The sequence below is a fragment of the Macrobrachium rosenbergii genome, chromosome 13 (assembly GCF_040412425.1).
Source record: "Macrobrachium rosenbergii isolate ZJJX-2024 chromosome 13, ASM4041242v1, whole genome shotgun sequence".
Taxonomy (NCBI): Eukaryota; Metazoa; Arthropoda; class Malacostraca; order Decapoda; family Palaemonidae; genus Macrobrachium; species Macrobrachium rosenbergii.
In genome coordinates, this window is record NC_089753.1 from 26,293,913 (window position 1) to 26,311,412 (window position 17,500).

The window sequence follows — 17,500 nt, forward strand, 5'->3', positions numbered from 1 at the left end:
ACCAAATCATATAAAGCAAGACCATTTTCCACCAACTTCCAACACGCTTCATCGACCGTGCAAAAGCTCATTTTTTTATTATATAAGTGTAAACAAAGTTATTTATACACTTCGACAGAAGTGGGTCTTTCAACCAATAACGATGCTAATAATCACCATTATATTATTAGTTGTGTAACACAAATACCGAAATTATAACACATGTGGGAACTTCTGAGTGTCTGCTCAACTGTCAGGGTGAATTATGTTGCTATAATAATAATAATAATAATAATAATAATAATAATAATAATAATAATAATTTCTTCCTTATAGCTCTGCTCAGTTGTCCTATCATGTTTATTTCTAGTATTATTCACGTCTAGAACCAATAATAAAAAAAAAGAATTATGTCCATCGTTCTGTTTGTCTTGTAATCAAACATGAATAATAATAATAATAATAATAATAATAATAATAATAATAATAATATTTCATTTCAGCTCTTGGCCATACACAATATACACATACAAGAAAAAATACACTGAAACGCCTCTACACAAAAGCCAGACGGTATTAAGTAGACTAAATTTGCGCACTCACTCATCCAGTCAGTTATTATCATTACAGTAGATGAAACCTACTTACATGAACAAGCCCACCAAAGGAGCCACTGACCTGAAATTCAAGCTTCCAAAGAATGTTGGTTTCAACCTCCCACCGCAGCAGACCCCATACTGCAGCAGTAACTGATCATGATACAGAACCAGTGATTTTTCATCGCCCTGGAGGGAGACGCGAACCCTCCACATCTGAGTGGCATACCACGACACTAACCACTATACCAGCGGACCAGCTAAACAACACTGCCCTAAAATGAAGGACTGCGGTGTCTGCAAAAATACAAAACTGGGAAAAGTGGTAGATACTTCCTTGTCTTACTACTGATTTTGCAGATACTGCAAATGGGACCCCCTAAATAAAGCACTGAAGAATCATTCTGAAACTGCAGTAACTTGTGTATTAGTGTTTCACGAGTCCAATACTGCCTTAAAATGGAAGATTGCAGTATCTGCAAAAATACAAAACCGAGAAAAATGGTAGACACTGCAGTTTTCCCTTGCCTTACTACTAATTTTGAGACACTGCAAATGGGGCCCCCGAAATAAAGCACTGAAGAATCATTCTGAAACTGCAGTAACTTGTGTATTAGTGTTTCAAGAGCCAAGTAGGTGGCATATCTCAATTTCGAAAATTTTGCAAATACTGCAGGTTTCCATTTCGGGGCAAAACAGCAAACATCATCTCCTCATCATCATCACAAACAAGCACTCACTTACACAACAGACCCACAAACAACAACAAGTCATGCTCAAACAACAACAAAACTCACGCACACAAGAACACACAATGAACATTATGTTTATGGACGTTGACGCAAAAACAAACGACCTTGCCCAATTATCTGCACGCAACGTCTACACCAGAATGTATCTATAAATATTAAAGTAGGACAACGGGCTATTTTTTCTACCCTATAATCGTGACAAGTTCTCAGACTTGCTCAGAGGCTGATCCACAGAAAGGTTAACAGAGAGAGAGAGAGAGAGAGAGAGAGAGAGAGAGAGAGAGAATATTCTCTTCTGGTTTGTAAATCTTTCTTGAGATACATTGGTTCCTTGTTCCTAGTTCTTCCCTTTGAGAGAGAGAGAGAGAGAGAGAGAGAGAGAGAGAGAGAGAGAGAGAGAGAGAGAGGTAAAAGTGCTACGGGTAAAAGTTGGAAACAGGTGTTCAAGAACCCACATCATCCTGAAAAGTAAGCAAATGAATCACAAACGTGAAGGTTCTGTGCAAATTAAAGATGTATTTATGTATGTTTAATGTGTGTTCATATCAGGAAGTCTAGTAACCTCATAACAAAGGTGTCTAATCCCTTTGTTGACAGTCAATATAGAGAAAACTTTCAGTCAGTACTAGGTGGTAGGGCACCAGGCTGACATTTGCTAAATCCGGTGTTCAGTTCTCGCTTGCACCTCACCCAGTCGACCCAACCGGAAGTCAAAGCTAGGGGAGAGAGGAACTAGCCACCCTATCAGGCGGATTAGCTCACCATTCTCCCATTCTCCCTACATGTCCCGTACACCATTCAAATGTATGGAACTGAACATTTGACATTTATATCCCACCCCTACCCCTGAATGACTTTCTCCCCCTTCCTTCTTATTCCCTCTCCCATTTAACCCTCTACTCTTCGCCTCTTCCCTTACCCCATTTACCATGTACTTCCCTCATTCTCAACCTACCCAAAATACCCTATTCCTTTAACCTCACCTTCCTTCTCCAAAAACATCTTTTCTTTCTCCTCACACCCTCTCCCCCAAAAAAACTCTCCCCCTTCCCCTCCGCCAATCAGCTCTCTCTCTCTCTCTCTCTCTCTCTCTCTCTCTCTCTCTCTCTCTCTCTCATCACACCCTTGTCTCTTGTCGAGTAATTTGATTCCAGCCGATGAGTCGACATTGGATGGGAGATACGTCACAGGTAATATTGATTGACAATTCTCTCGTCGAGGGGCTTTTGTCTTCTTCTTCTCCTTCCTCTTCTTCTTATTTTTCTTATTCTCGTTCTTCCTGTTACTTATTTTTCTCCTTTCTTCTTCTTCTTCTTCTTAGTCTTCATCATCATCTTCTTCTTTTTTCCTTCCTCCTCTTCTTCTTCTTCTTCTTGTTCTCGTTCTCCTTTTTACTTATTTTTCTTCGCCTCCTCCTTCTCCTTCTTCCCCTCCTCCTCCTCCTCCTCCTCCTCCTCCTTCTTTTTCTTCTTCTCCTACTTCTTCTTCTTCTTCTTAGTCTCCATCTTCCCCTCCTCCTCTTCCTCCTCTTCTTCTTCTTCTCCTCCTCCTTCTTTTTCTTCTTCTCCTACTTCTTCTTCTCCTTCTTCTTCTTCTTCTCTTCCTCCTTTTACTTTTTCTTCTTCTCCTTCTTCTTCTTCTTCTTCTTAGTCTCCTCCTCCTCCTTATTTTCCTTCTTCTTTTTCTCTTCTCCTTCTTCTTCCTCTTTTTCTTAGTCTCCTCCTCCTCCTCCTCCTCCTCCTCCTCCTCCTCCTCCTCCTCCTCCTCCTCCTCCTCCTCCTCCTCCTCCTCCTCCTCTTCTTCTTCTTCTTCTTCTCTTCCACCTCCTCCTTCTTCTTCTTCTTCTTCACCTCCTCCTTCTTCTTCTTCTTCTTCTTCTTCTTCTTCTTCTTCTTCTTCTTCTTCTTCTTCATCCTCCTCCTTCTTCTTCTTCTTCTTCTTCTCCTTCATCTCTTCCACCTCCTCCTCCTCCTCCTTCTTCTTCTTCTTCTTCTTCTTCTTCTTCTTCTTCTTCTTCTTCTTCTTCTTGCCCTCACTTGTATGCCCTGAAGTGGCATCTCGAATCTCATAATGGCTTCCTTCATCCCGTCTGACTTCAAGGGCGAGATATGAGAGGTTTCTTGGAGGGTTTAAAACACGGCTTATTAACATAGAAGTGCATTTTTTTTTTATCTTCCTTTCTTTCTTGATTTCTTTCTCCTTCTCTTCCTTTCTTTCTTTCTTTCTGTCTCCGGGTCTGGGCTAGTAAGGGGTTGGATTAGGCTGCCCGTTTCAGAAATACTAGTCATTTTTCATTAAGCTGTTCAACTTCTTTAACTATTTACCTCTTGATTAAGAGCGCCTTTTTCTCACCCATGTGAGAATCAAGATGATGATGATGATGATAATAATAATAATAATAATAATAATAATAATAATAATACTAATAATAATAATAATAATAATAATAATAATATATAAATTTTTATGTTAACATTGCATTACTTCACAAGATTCACATTTTTCTCACCAATATGAGAATTCAAGATAATAATAATAATAATAATAATAATAATAATAATAATAATAATAATAATAATAATAATAATAATAATAATAATAATAATAATATGTCAATTTTTAGGTCAATATTAAATTGTTGTATAAGATTTTATGATACGTTTCTGAAGCAGTGGTCAGATTCCAGCTTCCAGTTCTGTGTTTTCATTAGTTCTTCTGTGTCATTATCATTATTATTTATCATAATTATCAATCATCATCATCATCATCATTATTATTATCATCTATCCCTTGGCATCTATGGGATACAATCTTGTTGAAGACAGCAATTTTTCGCACCATACTTAAACAAAGTAATTCACCAACCTTATTGCACGTTGTCATTTTTCTTCAGATTCTTAGCGTCTTGTGTGTCATTATCATCATTATTTATCATCATTATCTATCATCATCATCATCATCTAGTCCTTCACACCTATGGGATACATGCTTGTTCAAAGACAGCACTTTTTACATCATCTTAAACTAAGTCATTTGAAAACTTCTTTGCATTTTATGGATATCGCCAGAAATCTGGTCACTTGCTGCTAATCTGAAAATCCACTTCCAGGAGTTAGAATTCTCTCTCTTATTCTGTGTTTCCAGCTGATACGTTTTCCAGTTGGTAGAACCATTTTTCATCACTGAGGCCGTTTTCCTTCTCGTCTGTTATTCATTAAGCTGTTCAGCTTCTTTAACTGTTCATCTCTCGATTGAGGACATCTTCTTCTCACCCATATGAGAGTGAAGATGATAATAATAATAATAATAATAATAATAATAATAATAATAATAATAATATAATAATAATAATAATAATAATAATAATAATAATAATAATAATAATAAACCAAACTAATAATGATAATAAATGAGTGATAATAATAATTAAATTATAAATAACTATACATTTAATGATGAGTGACAATAATAACATTAAATGATAATAATTATAATAACAATAATAATAATAAATACATAACTGACTGATAATTAAGATAATAATAGTTATAAAAAATAATAAGTAACCGAGTGATGATGATAATAATAATAATAATAATAATAATAATAATAATAATAATAATAATAATAATAATAATTAAATGAGAGGCATTCCTCATCCTCTCTCCCTCCCTCCCCAAAGGCAATTTGCCCCAACTTCTCACTTCCCTCAACTTTTCCTCCTCCTCCCCCCCCAAGCCGAGAGACAGATTTATAATCCTTTCAACTTCAAGAAAAAAAAGAACTGGCAACTCTCACATTAAGAATCGGCGTTATCGCCCTAGTTGGCAACTCCAGGAACTGATGTCGAAGTCATTCAACTCAAGTAATTCAAATTCAGGAGCCAAAGGAAGTCTGAACGATTTTTATAATATATTTTATGAAACGATTTTCTAACGTTACGACACCGTGCGTAAGTAGTTTTATATCCAAGGCCAAGAGAAAGACGTATCGTTGCATTAAATGTTTAGCCTCGCTGTCGAAATTCTCGGTTCCCGAGGTCCTTCGTTGCTCCTCAAACCGTTGGACTGTGGGACAGTCTCCCTACTGAGGATTTTGTGCAATTGGAACTTCTTCAGAAGTTGAAGCGAAGATGCGATGCATTGCTACACTAATACTATTCTTCTTGTATTTTTATACATTTTTATCTATTTATTAATGTTTTTCCTTTTTTAATAAGTGAGATTTCTTCTTTCTGAATTTCTCTTTACTTCCTCTTACTTCTTTCTAATGAACACCATATTTTTTGGAAGCTTGAATACCTTCTCTTACTTCTTTCTAATGAACATCATATTTTTGGAAAGCTTGAATACTTGAACACCTATTTTTTGGAAGCTTGAATACCTTCTCTTATTTTTCTAATGAACACCATATTTTTGGAAGCTTGAATTTCTCTTACTTCTTTCTAATGAACACATATTTTTTGGAAGCTTGAATACCTTCTCTTACTTCTTTCTAATGAACACCATATTTTTGGAAGCTTGAATACCTTCCTTACTTCTTCTATTTTTTGGAAGCTTGAATACCTTCTCTTGAATGAACACCATATTTTTGGAAGCTTGAATACCTTCTCTTACTTCTTTCTAATGAACACCATATTTTTGGAAGCTTCATCTTTCTAATGAACACCATGAATAATAATAATAACACCATATTTTTTGGATAATAATAATGAACACCATATTTTTGGAAGCTTGAATACCTTCTCTTACTTCTTTCTAATGAACACCATATTTTTTGAAATGAATAATTCTCTTACTTCTTTCTAATGAACACCATATTTTTGGATAATACCTTCTCTTAGTAATGAACACCATATTTTTTGATTAATAAGTACTTCTTTAATGAACACCATGGAAGAATACCTCAACTTCTTTCTAATGAACACCATATTTTTTGGAAGCTTGAATACCTTCTCTTACTTCTTTCTAATGAACACCATATTTTTTGGAAGCTTGAATACCTTCTCTTACTTCTTTCTAATGAACACCATATTTTTTGGAAGCTTGAATACCTTCTCTTACTTCTTTCTAATGAACACCATATTTTTTGGAAGCTTGAAACCTTCTCTACAATGAACATCATATTTTTTGGAATCTTGAATTTCAAGTCAGTGGACCCTGTGGTGGGCTTGTTCCATGAATAGGGTTCATCTACTGAATCTAGTTCTAGTAACGCCCATTAGAATAACCACAAGAATTCAACAAGGGCTGAATTACCGTCAATATTCCATACTCCATGGAAAAGCGCCATTACTTCTTGCTCTGCCCCAAAATACAATGCACTTCAATTTATTTCTGCAATAAACTGAAAACACTTCTTTCGCCCATTTAACCACATCAAAGTGACGATCATCTCATGCAAAACCCACCATTATTCCCTGCATATTAAAATTGAAATATTCCCATATTCTCCATACATCCATTATTTTGTAACTAACAAAAGAAATTCCCATTATTTTGTGCTAACGACTCATCTTTCGTTTGCAAAAATGGCAAAGTCTCCATTAGTTGATATTAATTTAATATTAATATTTCCACTATCTTGTCCACATAAAAATGGTAAAATCCCATTATTTAGTATTTGCAAGAAGGGTGCATTCGCCACTATTTATTAGCAAACCAGGGTAAAACTCCCATTATTTGTTGTAACGGCAGGATAAAATTCCCTTTATTTATTGCTACGACAGGGTAGAACTCCCATTGCTGATTGCACTTTCAGTGCTTACGACAATATCAATTACCATTTATTGCACTTATCGAAGGTAAATATATCATTACTTTTCAGTTCTGAAGACAATAATAATGACTATTACTTTGTGCATTTCTCAAAGGCAAATATACCATTATACTCTGACATTTACGGTGAAGGTAGGGCAAAGCCACATTGCTAAACACTGTATTGTTATGAAATAGTAAAATTGTTAAGTTAACAGTGGTATTTAACATAGTAGAACACGGCGTTACATTACAAAGATTAACGAACAGTTAACTTAATGCTACAGAAAACGAAAAGAGACGTCAGAAATTAAAAAAAAACAAAGGACAGAAAATGTAATCCAAAGTAATAATAATAATAATAATAATAATAATAATAATAATAATAATAATAATAATAATAATAATAATGGAGAAACAAATCCACAGTTATTTATGGGTACATGTCTATTGAAAATTAAATACATCTGTACCCACACATAACTGGAATTGTTTCTCCATTTCAAGACTCCTGCTACCCAGAATATTTCTTAATAATAATAATAATAATAATAATAATAATAATAATAATAATAATAATAATAAAATGAACACTCCCTCCACTGGTTTACCGCTTAGTAGGGTCGACGAGAGAAAAGGTGCAATATCTGAAAGTCTCTCCTTATCATTTTGAACCCCGTGCATAAATATTTATAACACTGCTGTGGCTTTGAATTCTCGGTATTTATAGCCTCGTTACAGGGTCGCCTCGCTTCCAGAATAATAATAATGATAAATAAATACTAACTCTAAGAAAAATAAAAAAAAGAAAGGCAGCACGACAAAAGACGGGGGTTTCAGAAAGCCTCTTGCATTCACGAACGCAAAGTTGGTAACAAGGGCGCATCGCGGAGACGAGGCGAGAGAAGAATTGCCGGGTCTTAGCAACAACAATGCAAATCACGGGGGGGGAGGAGGGGAGAGGGGGGCATAAGAGAAGTGAGGAAGGCGAGGGGGGTTAAGGGAGACGGGGGAGGGGAGGGGAGGGGAGAAATCGATAGTACGATAGTCTCCTCCAGCCTTCGTCCCGTCTCCTATCTTTGCTCGTTCTTGTTTCTGCTAAATTGGTGTGAGAATAATAATAAATAAATGGAGAATATTCCACAGGAAAGAAATTAAAATATGAGATGAATTTCCCTTGCAAAAATAAATAGTTTTGAAATGAATATTAGAAAATCCACAACAGCCTATCTGAAACAACAAAGCTATTTAGAAAAACACGAGAACAAAATGACAATGCAATAATGATTATTATTTATTATGAAAACATCTAGACAAATTTTACAAAAAACAAGTAAAATTGCAATAATCGAGTTTTCTGTAGTTAAATTTACCTTAGTTTTACCAGACTACTGAGCTGATTAACAGCTCTCCTCTGGCCCGAATTAGACTTTTTACGTAGCTAAGAACCAATGGTTACTTAGAACGGGACCTAAACTTATTGTGGAATCCGAACCACATTATAGCGAGAAATGAATTTCTATCACCAGAAATAAATTCCTCTAACTCTTCATCAGCCGGCCAGGAATCGAACTCAGCCCAGCGAGTGCCAGTCCGCAGCTCTACCGACTCACCCAACGAAGAGCTTACAATCAGCGTATAATCAAGGCCAACGCAAATAAGATAAAATATGATCCATCTTTCGGTGGTCTCGGTATAATGCTGTACGAGCAGCGGCCCATGAAACTTTAACCACGGCCCAGTGGCGGCCTATCCTATATCGTTGCCAGAAGCACGATTACGGCCAACTTTAACCTTAAATAAAATACAAATAACTGAGGCTACAGGGCTGCAATTTGGTATGTATGATGATTGGAGGGTGGATGATCAACATACCAATTTGCAGCCCTCTAGTCTCAGTAGTTTTTAAGATCTGAGAGCGGACAGAAAATGTGAGGACGGACAGACAAAGCCATCTCAATAGTTTTCTTTCCAGGAAACTAAAAAACGAAAAACAAGTGTTTGAAGGACCAAGCAGAAATTTCGATCAAGTTTCCCTACAATCAAATCCAAGGGACATACATCATGCCCAATTTAGTGCCCTTTTCAGAAATTATACAAATCAACACTTCAGAGCATTAAGGGAATGCTACACCAGTTGGGCCACTTTGTTCAAAATTTGGGGAAGGGAGGGGGTGTGGGAGGGGAAGGGGGAGGGTGCAAGGGTAGGGGGATTGGTGATAGGGAGGGGGAAGGAAGAGGGGGAAAGGGAGGGGGGAAGGTGAAGCCTAAGGGCAGCACCAGGCCCGTTTAACTTCGGCTGTGCAAACAAACAAACAAACATTTCAGATTCTTAGTATTATCATATAGATAACAAAGGTATATACACATCAAAGCAATTCATTACAACAATTGACGAACATACTGAAAAATCAAGTTCTTTTCAAGAAAACGAAAATTCAAGTTTTAAAGAAGGAAAATAACACTTAGAGAGAAAACAAAAAGAATATGTATTGATGAGGTTTTTTACGTAACAAATAGGTTGAAGTTCAGAAGTGGTTACGTATAAAAATCTGTGGTGAGAAAAAGCTACGCATGCGGTCTAGCAGTTTTTGACAGTTCAGTTTCACGACCTGTTATTTTTTTTCCTTGTCCTCGAGGTTTCACAACGGTCATGTGACCTTTTATCTGGCTTGAAAGGCGTTCTCGCTGTAAAAATATAAAATTCTTCTGGGATGGCAAAAATATAAAATTCTTTAGGGGAGGCGTTTTGGTGACGGCTATAAAATTCGTGCTGCGTAAGTTGGCCTCCCCACCTGCAAAATATTGGAATCTTTTTCGAAGTTCTAATATTTCCCATTTTATTTCCAAGGATAACATTGCAAAATATTCCTTGTTGAAAATATTAATAATCTGTGTTATATTTAAAATGAATAAAATGCGTTCACATTCGACAGTATAAAAACATATTAGTTTTCAAAAAGTGTGTTTATATATACTGTATATATATATATATATACACACACACACATACACATATATATATATATATATATATATATATATATATATATATATATATATATATATATATATATATAAATAAAAAAACCTATTTATGAAGCGATTCAGTGCGAGTTATAAAATTCATCCCACTCAAAGTTACCTTTGATGCAATATATCTTTCGATGCTGGGTGAAAGATTTCTCTTGGGAAATGTTGGAGCTTATTTTATATTTATAGATTATATATGTTTATTGCCCCGACGTTACCTATTTATTTTTTATTCATTTCAAACACAATTTTTCTCATCGTGGGATATGTGGGCTTATTCAAATCTAAGAGAGTTTTCTGTTAAATATTAACTATTTTCGGGTATATTCATAGCTCTCTCTTTCTCTCTTTCTCTCTCTCTCTCTCTCTCTCTCTCTCTCTCTCTCTCTCTCTCTCTCTCTCTCTCTCTCTCTCTCTCTCTCTGCCACTCAGAATATCACATAAAAATCTGTAACACATGATTTTTGCGTAAGAATATGATTCAGCACTGGTATGTTTTAGGCAAACAATATTTATTTGCGGCAGTATTCATGCTTTTAATCTCTCTTCTCTCCTCTCTCTCTCTCTCTCTCTCTCTCTCTCTCTCTCTCTCATGCTGGAGTTGCAAGCAGTGGAATGAAATGTGGCTGAGGGCTCTTTGTAATGTGTTCTTTGCCTCGTTTGGCAATCTTGTGATTATTCAGTTATTTTCAGTTTTCTTAAAAGTCCGCACTTTATTCAGTCCGCACTTTTTCTGTCCGCCCTCAGCTCTTAAAAACCACTGAGGCTAGAGAGGGCTGCAAATTGGTATGCTGATCATCCACCCTCCAGTCATCAAACATACCAAATTGCAGCCCCCTAGCCTCAGTCGTTTTTATTTTATTTAAGGTTAAAGTTGGCCATAATCGTGCTTCTGGCAACAATATACCGCGGCTCATACAGCATTATACCGAGACCACCGAAAGATAGATCTATTTTCGGTGGCCTTGATTATACGCTGTAGCGGCTGTACAAAAACCTCGATTGCGCCGAAGTCTTTTGTGCAGCACAAACGGCTCCTCTTGAACACACACACGCGGTTAAAATTGCTTGAGCTTTAAAGCAATACGGATTTTGATGCATATTTAAAGAGAAACTAAAACTATGCTCAAAAGGCGTATTGAAATTCTCACGAACTAATACATGCTGCACTACACGCAAATGTATTCAATTTTGAAACAACCGAGCATTATATATTCCTTTTCAACTTATGAATTGAACTAAATTGAATTGAACTGAATATAGAATTTAGGCCGGAGGCCAAGCGCTGGGACCTATGATGTCACTCAGCGCTGAAACGGAAATTGACATCAAAAGGTTTGAAAGGTGTAACAAGAGGAAAACCTTTTGCAGTTGCACAATGAATCAATTGTTTAGGAGAGGGTTTACAGTAAGATGGAAAAGAGAGAATATGAGAGGAGGTACAGTAAAAGGAACGAAAGGGGTTTCAGCAGCTAGGGGCCGAAGGGACGCTGCTATGATCCTTAAGTAACGCCTACAGTGCACCTACTGACGGCACTAGCGCCCTAAGAGGTTTTCAAATTATGTGAATAGATATATCATTTTTTTTTTAGGTTAAGAATTACTTAATTCGTGAAGGGATAAAAATGTCTTAAAACATTAATTAATGTTTGGAAGAAGTATGGACACCAATCCGTACATTCCTTTTCACAATATTGAAAAGATATTGCAAGATATTCTTGTTGAAACATCTTTAAAAATCTGAGATAATTTCTGAAAGGATAAAAATTTATAAAAACGCATCTTTGCATTATATCGTAATGAATGAAGCATGTTCACATCCGGTAAGACAAAAGCATAACATATTAGTTATTGAAGAGTTATATATACTATATATATATATATATATATATATATATATATATATATATATATATATATATTTATATATATATATATATATATATATATATATATATATATATATATATATATAAACTATATTAAAAATACACACATAATAATAAACTATAATAATAATAATAATAATAATAATAATAATAATAATAATTGAAATTAAAAACATGAATATGTGCGTTCCCGGTTATACATACGTATGTATTTATGAAAGATCAGTCTGAATATGTATCTGAAAGTGGAAGAGAGAGAGAGAGAGAGAGAGAGAGAGAGAGAGAGAGAGAGAGAGAGAGAGAGAGATGAGTTAAAAATTTCACGATCGCAATAAAACTTTTACCTTCCAATAAAGACACTTTAATGGGATTTCCGATAACTGCATAAAAGATGGCGTTTCGCCCGAGGCTCTCTCTCTCTCTCTCTCTCTCTCTCTCTCTCTCTCTCTCTCTCAATATTTTGCAAACTTTTATGTTTCTTGTTATCAATAAATGTCTACTTTAATGGGTCTTCTCTCTCTCTCTCTGCTCTAAAGATCTCTCTCTCTCTTGTATTTTGCAAGTATTTCTTGGAGTTATGTTTCTTGTTATCTCTCTCTCTCTCTCTCTCTCTCTTTCTCTCATATACAATGTCTATTGTATGTGTGTCTTAGTCAAGTTTTCTCTCTCTCTCTCTCTCTCTCTCTCTCTCTCTCTCTCTCTCTCTCTCTTGTATTTTGCAAGTATTTCTTGGGTTATGTTTCTTGTTATCTCTCTCTCTCTCTCTCTCTCTCTTTCTCTCATATACAATGTCTATTGTATGTGTGTCTTAGTTTCTCTCTCTCTCTTTCTCTCTCTCTCTCTCTCTCTCTCTCTCTCTCTCTCTCTCTCTCTCTCTCTCTTGTATTTTGCTTTCTTGTTCTCTCTCTCTCTCTCAAATGCTTGTCTATTACCAGTATTTCTTGCGGCATCTCTCTCTCTCTCTCTCTCTCTCTCACGTGCTTGTTTTGAGCAAGTATTCTACCGCCATGTTTCTCTCTCTCTCTCTCTCTCTCTCTCTCTCTCTCTCTCTCTCTCTCTCTCTCTCTCATGCTTGTTTTGAACAAGTATTCTACCGTCATGTTTCTCTCTCTCTCTCTCTCTCTCTCTCTCTCTCACGTGCTTGTTTTGAGCAAGTATTCTACCGCCATGTTTCTCTCTCCCTCTCTCTCTCTCTCTCTCTCTCTCTCTCAAATGCTTGTCTGTTAAATTTCTTGCTCTCTCTCTCTCTCTCTCTCTCTCTCTCTCTCTCTCTCTCTCTCTCTCTCTCTCTCTCATTTATTTTGAACAAGTATTTCTACCAAATCATGTTTCTCTCTCTCTCTCTCTCTCTCTCTCTCTCTCTCTCTCTCTCTCTCTCTCTCTCTCTCTCACGTGCTTGTTTTGAGCAAGTATTCTACCGCCATGTTTCTCTCTCTCTCTCTCTCTCTCTCTCTCTCTCTCTCTCTCTCTCTCTCTCAATATGCTTCACTGTGACCAACAGCCGTTCAACAATAATTCCCACTTTTTATTGTAATTTTTTTTTTTAACTTTACGCCCACTTTCATTCTATTTGCTTTTCAATCCTCCTTGTGCCCCATTCTCGTTCACGCCGAAATCCTCCCAAGGTATATGTTGCAAGTTGGAAGGTCGCAACCCCACACCCGAGCAGCTGGCTTTACGCCACAAAAATATTCCCATCAAAATATACTTACTCCCTTTTCTTGCCCAGGACCGAAAAAGGGGAAGTGAAAGTCTTTAGGTTCTTGATATGAGGAAGCTTATAAGTAAGGGAAACACGAGGCACGGAGAGAGTCCCGCAGTTTAGTGAGGAAGGTTATGAGTCAAGGAAACACGAAGCACGGAGAGAGTTCCGCAGTTTAGTGAGAAAGGTTATAAGTCAAGGAAACACGAAGCATGGAGAGAGATCCGCAGTTTAGTGAGAAAGGTTATAAGTAAAGGAAACACGAAGCATGGAGAGAGTTCCGCAGTTTAGTGAGAAAGGTTATAAGTAAAGGAAACACGAAGCATGGAGAGAGTTCCGCAGTTTAGTGAGGAAGGTTATAAGTAAAGGAAACACGAAGCATGAGAGAGTTCCGCAGTTTAGCGGCGGGGGATAGGAACAGCTGAATGGTTACGGTTTTACGTTTTTTTTTTTTTAAGGTTTTGCGTTTTCAAAAAAGAACAGAAAAATGAACAAACAAATGAATACAAGAAATAAGAGGTCAAAATACCGACTTCAGTTCAGGCAAAAACAAAGACTTGAAAACTATGCTGTAAAATAAACATTTGCCAAAAATGGAACAAATATTTCTACACAATACAAAACTACAATAAAGTGTCTTTCCAAACATATAAACTTTACTGCTGTCAATTTGAAGCATAAAATTTTAAAAAATAAAACTGATATCGTCATTTACACCAAATACATTATTTTACAACGTGAATAACGAAAATGATCTAGGCTGTTCCATATACACACAAGTACAAAATGCGCCGAAGTTTCTTCGGCGCAATCGAGTTTTCTGTACAGCGTATAATGCTGTTTGAAACTTTCAGCCGCAGCCCATGAAACTTTCAGGCACGGCCCGGTGGCGGCCTGTGTTGCTAGTACCTATAGCACGATCCTGGCTAACTTTAACCTTAAATAAAATAAAAATCACTGAGGCTAGAGGGCTGCAATTTGGTAAGTTTGATGATTGGAGGGTGGATGGTCAACATACCAATTTGCAGCCCTCTAGCCTCAATGGTTTCTAAGGTCTGAGGGCGGACAGAAAAAGTGCGGACGGACAGACAAAGCCGGCACAATAGTTTTCTTGCACAGAAAACTAAAAGATAAATTACTACATGTAGACCCAAACCATTGCAAAATTCCGTCAGCCTTTATCCAAAACATTTAAGAAAAACTTATATACATATACTTAAATGCTCTTTGTACTCAAAGCAACAGTTCTTCATTGGGAGGGTGGGTACCGTTCTCAGCTAGCACTCTGCTGGCCCCGGGTTCGATTCTCCGACCGGCCAATGAAGAATTAGAGGAATTTATTTCTGGTGATAGAAATTCATTTCTCGCTATAATGTGGTTCGGATTCCACAATGAGCTGTAGGTCCCGTTGCTAGGTAACCAGTTGGTTCTTAGCCACGCAAAATAAATCTAATCCTTCGGGCCAGCCCTCTCTAGGAGAGCTGTTAATCAGCTCAGTGGTCTGGTTAAACTAAGGTATACTTAACTTTACTCAAAGCAACGCCCGCAAACTGTTAAGCTTCTAATCCCTTGACCAACCACAGTACCCAGGTCTCAAGGTCATTCTCCGCTCACTATATGATATAAGCAAGTCGAAAGGCCACGCTGTAAGTCAGAAGTCGCTCGAAAATGCCACCGTTTGGCGAAACAGCTGTCTCGACAGAAACCAACGAATGGAAGAAGGACGAAGCCTGCGTAGTATTCTTCACCAGAAACTAACGCACGAGAATCGGGAAAAAAAAAAAAACTCCAACGATATGAAGAAATTCTTGATGTCACTGAAGCAATTGCTTTTGACGAAAGTTGTGTCACTGAAGCAATTGTTGTATGTGAGAAAACTGTGTCACTGAAGCAATTGTATGTATGTTGTGTATGTATTGCTTTGACGAAAGTTGTGTCACTGAAGCAATGCTTTTGATAAAGTTGTATGTATATATATATAATAATATATATATATATATATATATATATATATATATATATATATATATATATTTATTTATATCTATATATATAATTATATATTTAATAAATTACATATTCACACACATTATATATATATATATATATATATATATATATATATATATATATATATATATATATATATATATATATATATATATATCCCAAACACAGTTGAACAATAGACAAACTTTGTTACACCGCCTCCCCCACCCCCAAAAAAATAAAAGCCAGCTCAGTTTACAACTGAAAGCCAATAAAACAAAATCATTCAATTATCCCCTAAAAAAAAAAAAAAAACACCTACCCAAAACATATCACTTCCATTATTCACCGTTCGTGGGCTGTATCCAATTACAATTGCAGTTTCCCGAAACGGAAAAAAATATTTTCCGTGGCAATATCAATTTCCTAGATTTATATCATGGAGGAAATATAAAAAAAAAAACAAGTAAAAAATGCGCCGAAGTTTCTTCGGCGCAATCGAGTTTTCTGTACAGCAGCTACAGCGTATAATCGAGGCCACCGAAAATAGATCTATCTTTAGGTGGTCCCGGTATAATGCTGAATGAGTCGCGGCCCATGAAACATTGACCAAGGCTCGGTGGTGGACTATCCTATATTGTTGCCAGCAGCACGATCATGGCTAACTTAAACCTTAAATAAAATAAAACTACTGAGGAGGCTAGAGGGCTGCAATTTGGTATGTGTGATGACTGGAGGGTGGATGACCAACATACCAATTTGCAGCCCTCTAGCCTCAGCAGTTTTTAAGATCTGAGGGCGGACAGAATAAAGTGCGGACGGACAGACAAAGCCGGCACAATAGTTTTCTTTTATAGAAAACCAAAAAACGAGGAAGAGTAAGGCACTAATTCTCCAATTAGTCCCGTTTTCTGTTGGTCAGAGAGAGAGAGAGAGAGAGAGAGAGAGAGAGAGAGAGAGAGAGAGGTTTCGACATCAGGATTTCATGGACGGGTTTCCCGAGCAGAGGAACTTTTGTGCCAAATGTTACAACTGCGATTGATTACGATTTAATGAGTGCGGTATGTTGAGGCTGGCTGCCAAACAATTTCATAAATAAATTAGAAGACTGACTACACACACATACTGTGTGTACATATACACACACACACACACATACATATATATATATATATATATATATATATATATATATATATATTGTTTTAACTTCCTTTGTATTTTGGAAAAATACGGTCTCTCATTTACATTATTGCGGCTTTTTACTCATATATATATGGACATAAACACACACACACACACACACATATATATATATATATAATATATATATATATATATATATATATATATATATATATATATATATATATATATATATATATATATATATATATATATTATATTCATATATATAACATATAAATAAATAAATAAACAAATTATATATATCTGTATATGTATATATATATAATATATATATGCACATACATACATATATAAATTACAGCTGTGCATACATATAATTATAATTGTGCCCATCAAGAAACAAATCCAAAATTCTCTGAGTAATCCCACACTTTCCAAAAATCGAAAAAAAGCCCCCCCCCAAAAATCTTTTTCTAAAAAAACACACACACACACACGCGATCCATAGAATTATAATTCTCCACTTCAGAAAATGAAACCAAGAGAAAATTGACAATTCCCACCACGACCAGAAACGTCCTGTGAGATTCCATTCCGACGCTTCGGCGAGAGGACGCGAAGGAAAATTCCATTTCTCGATTTTTCTTATCTCGAT

The 17,500-nt window shown here is 36.2% G+C and overlaps 1 protein-coding gene across 1 annotated transcript in view; it reads right to left on the bottom strand.

Annotated features, from left to right (window-relative positions):
• Positions 1 to 17,500, bottom strand: part of LOC136844743 (protein FAM133B-like) — a 66,688-nt gene that overhangs the window by 34,016 nt on the left and 15,172 nt on the right. Inside the window, exon 2 of the mRNA XM_067113977.1 lies at positions 3,287 to 3,416. Coding sequence (XP_066970078.1) covers positions 3,287 to 3,416 — 130 coding nt within the window. The remainder of the gene's footprint in view (positions 1 to 3,286; positions 3,417 to 17,500) is intronic.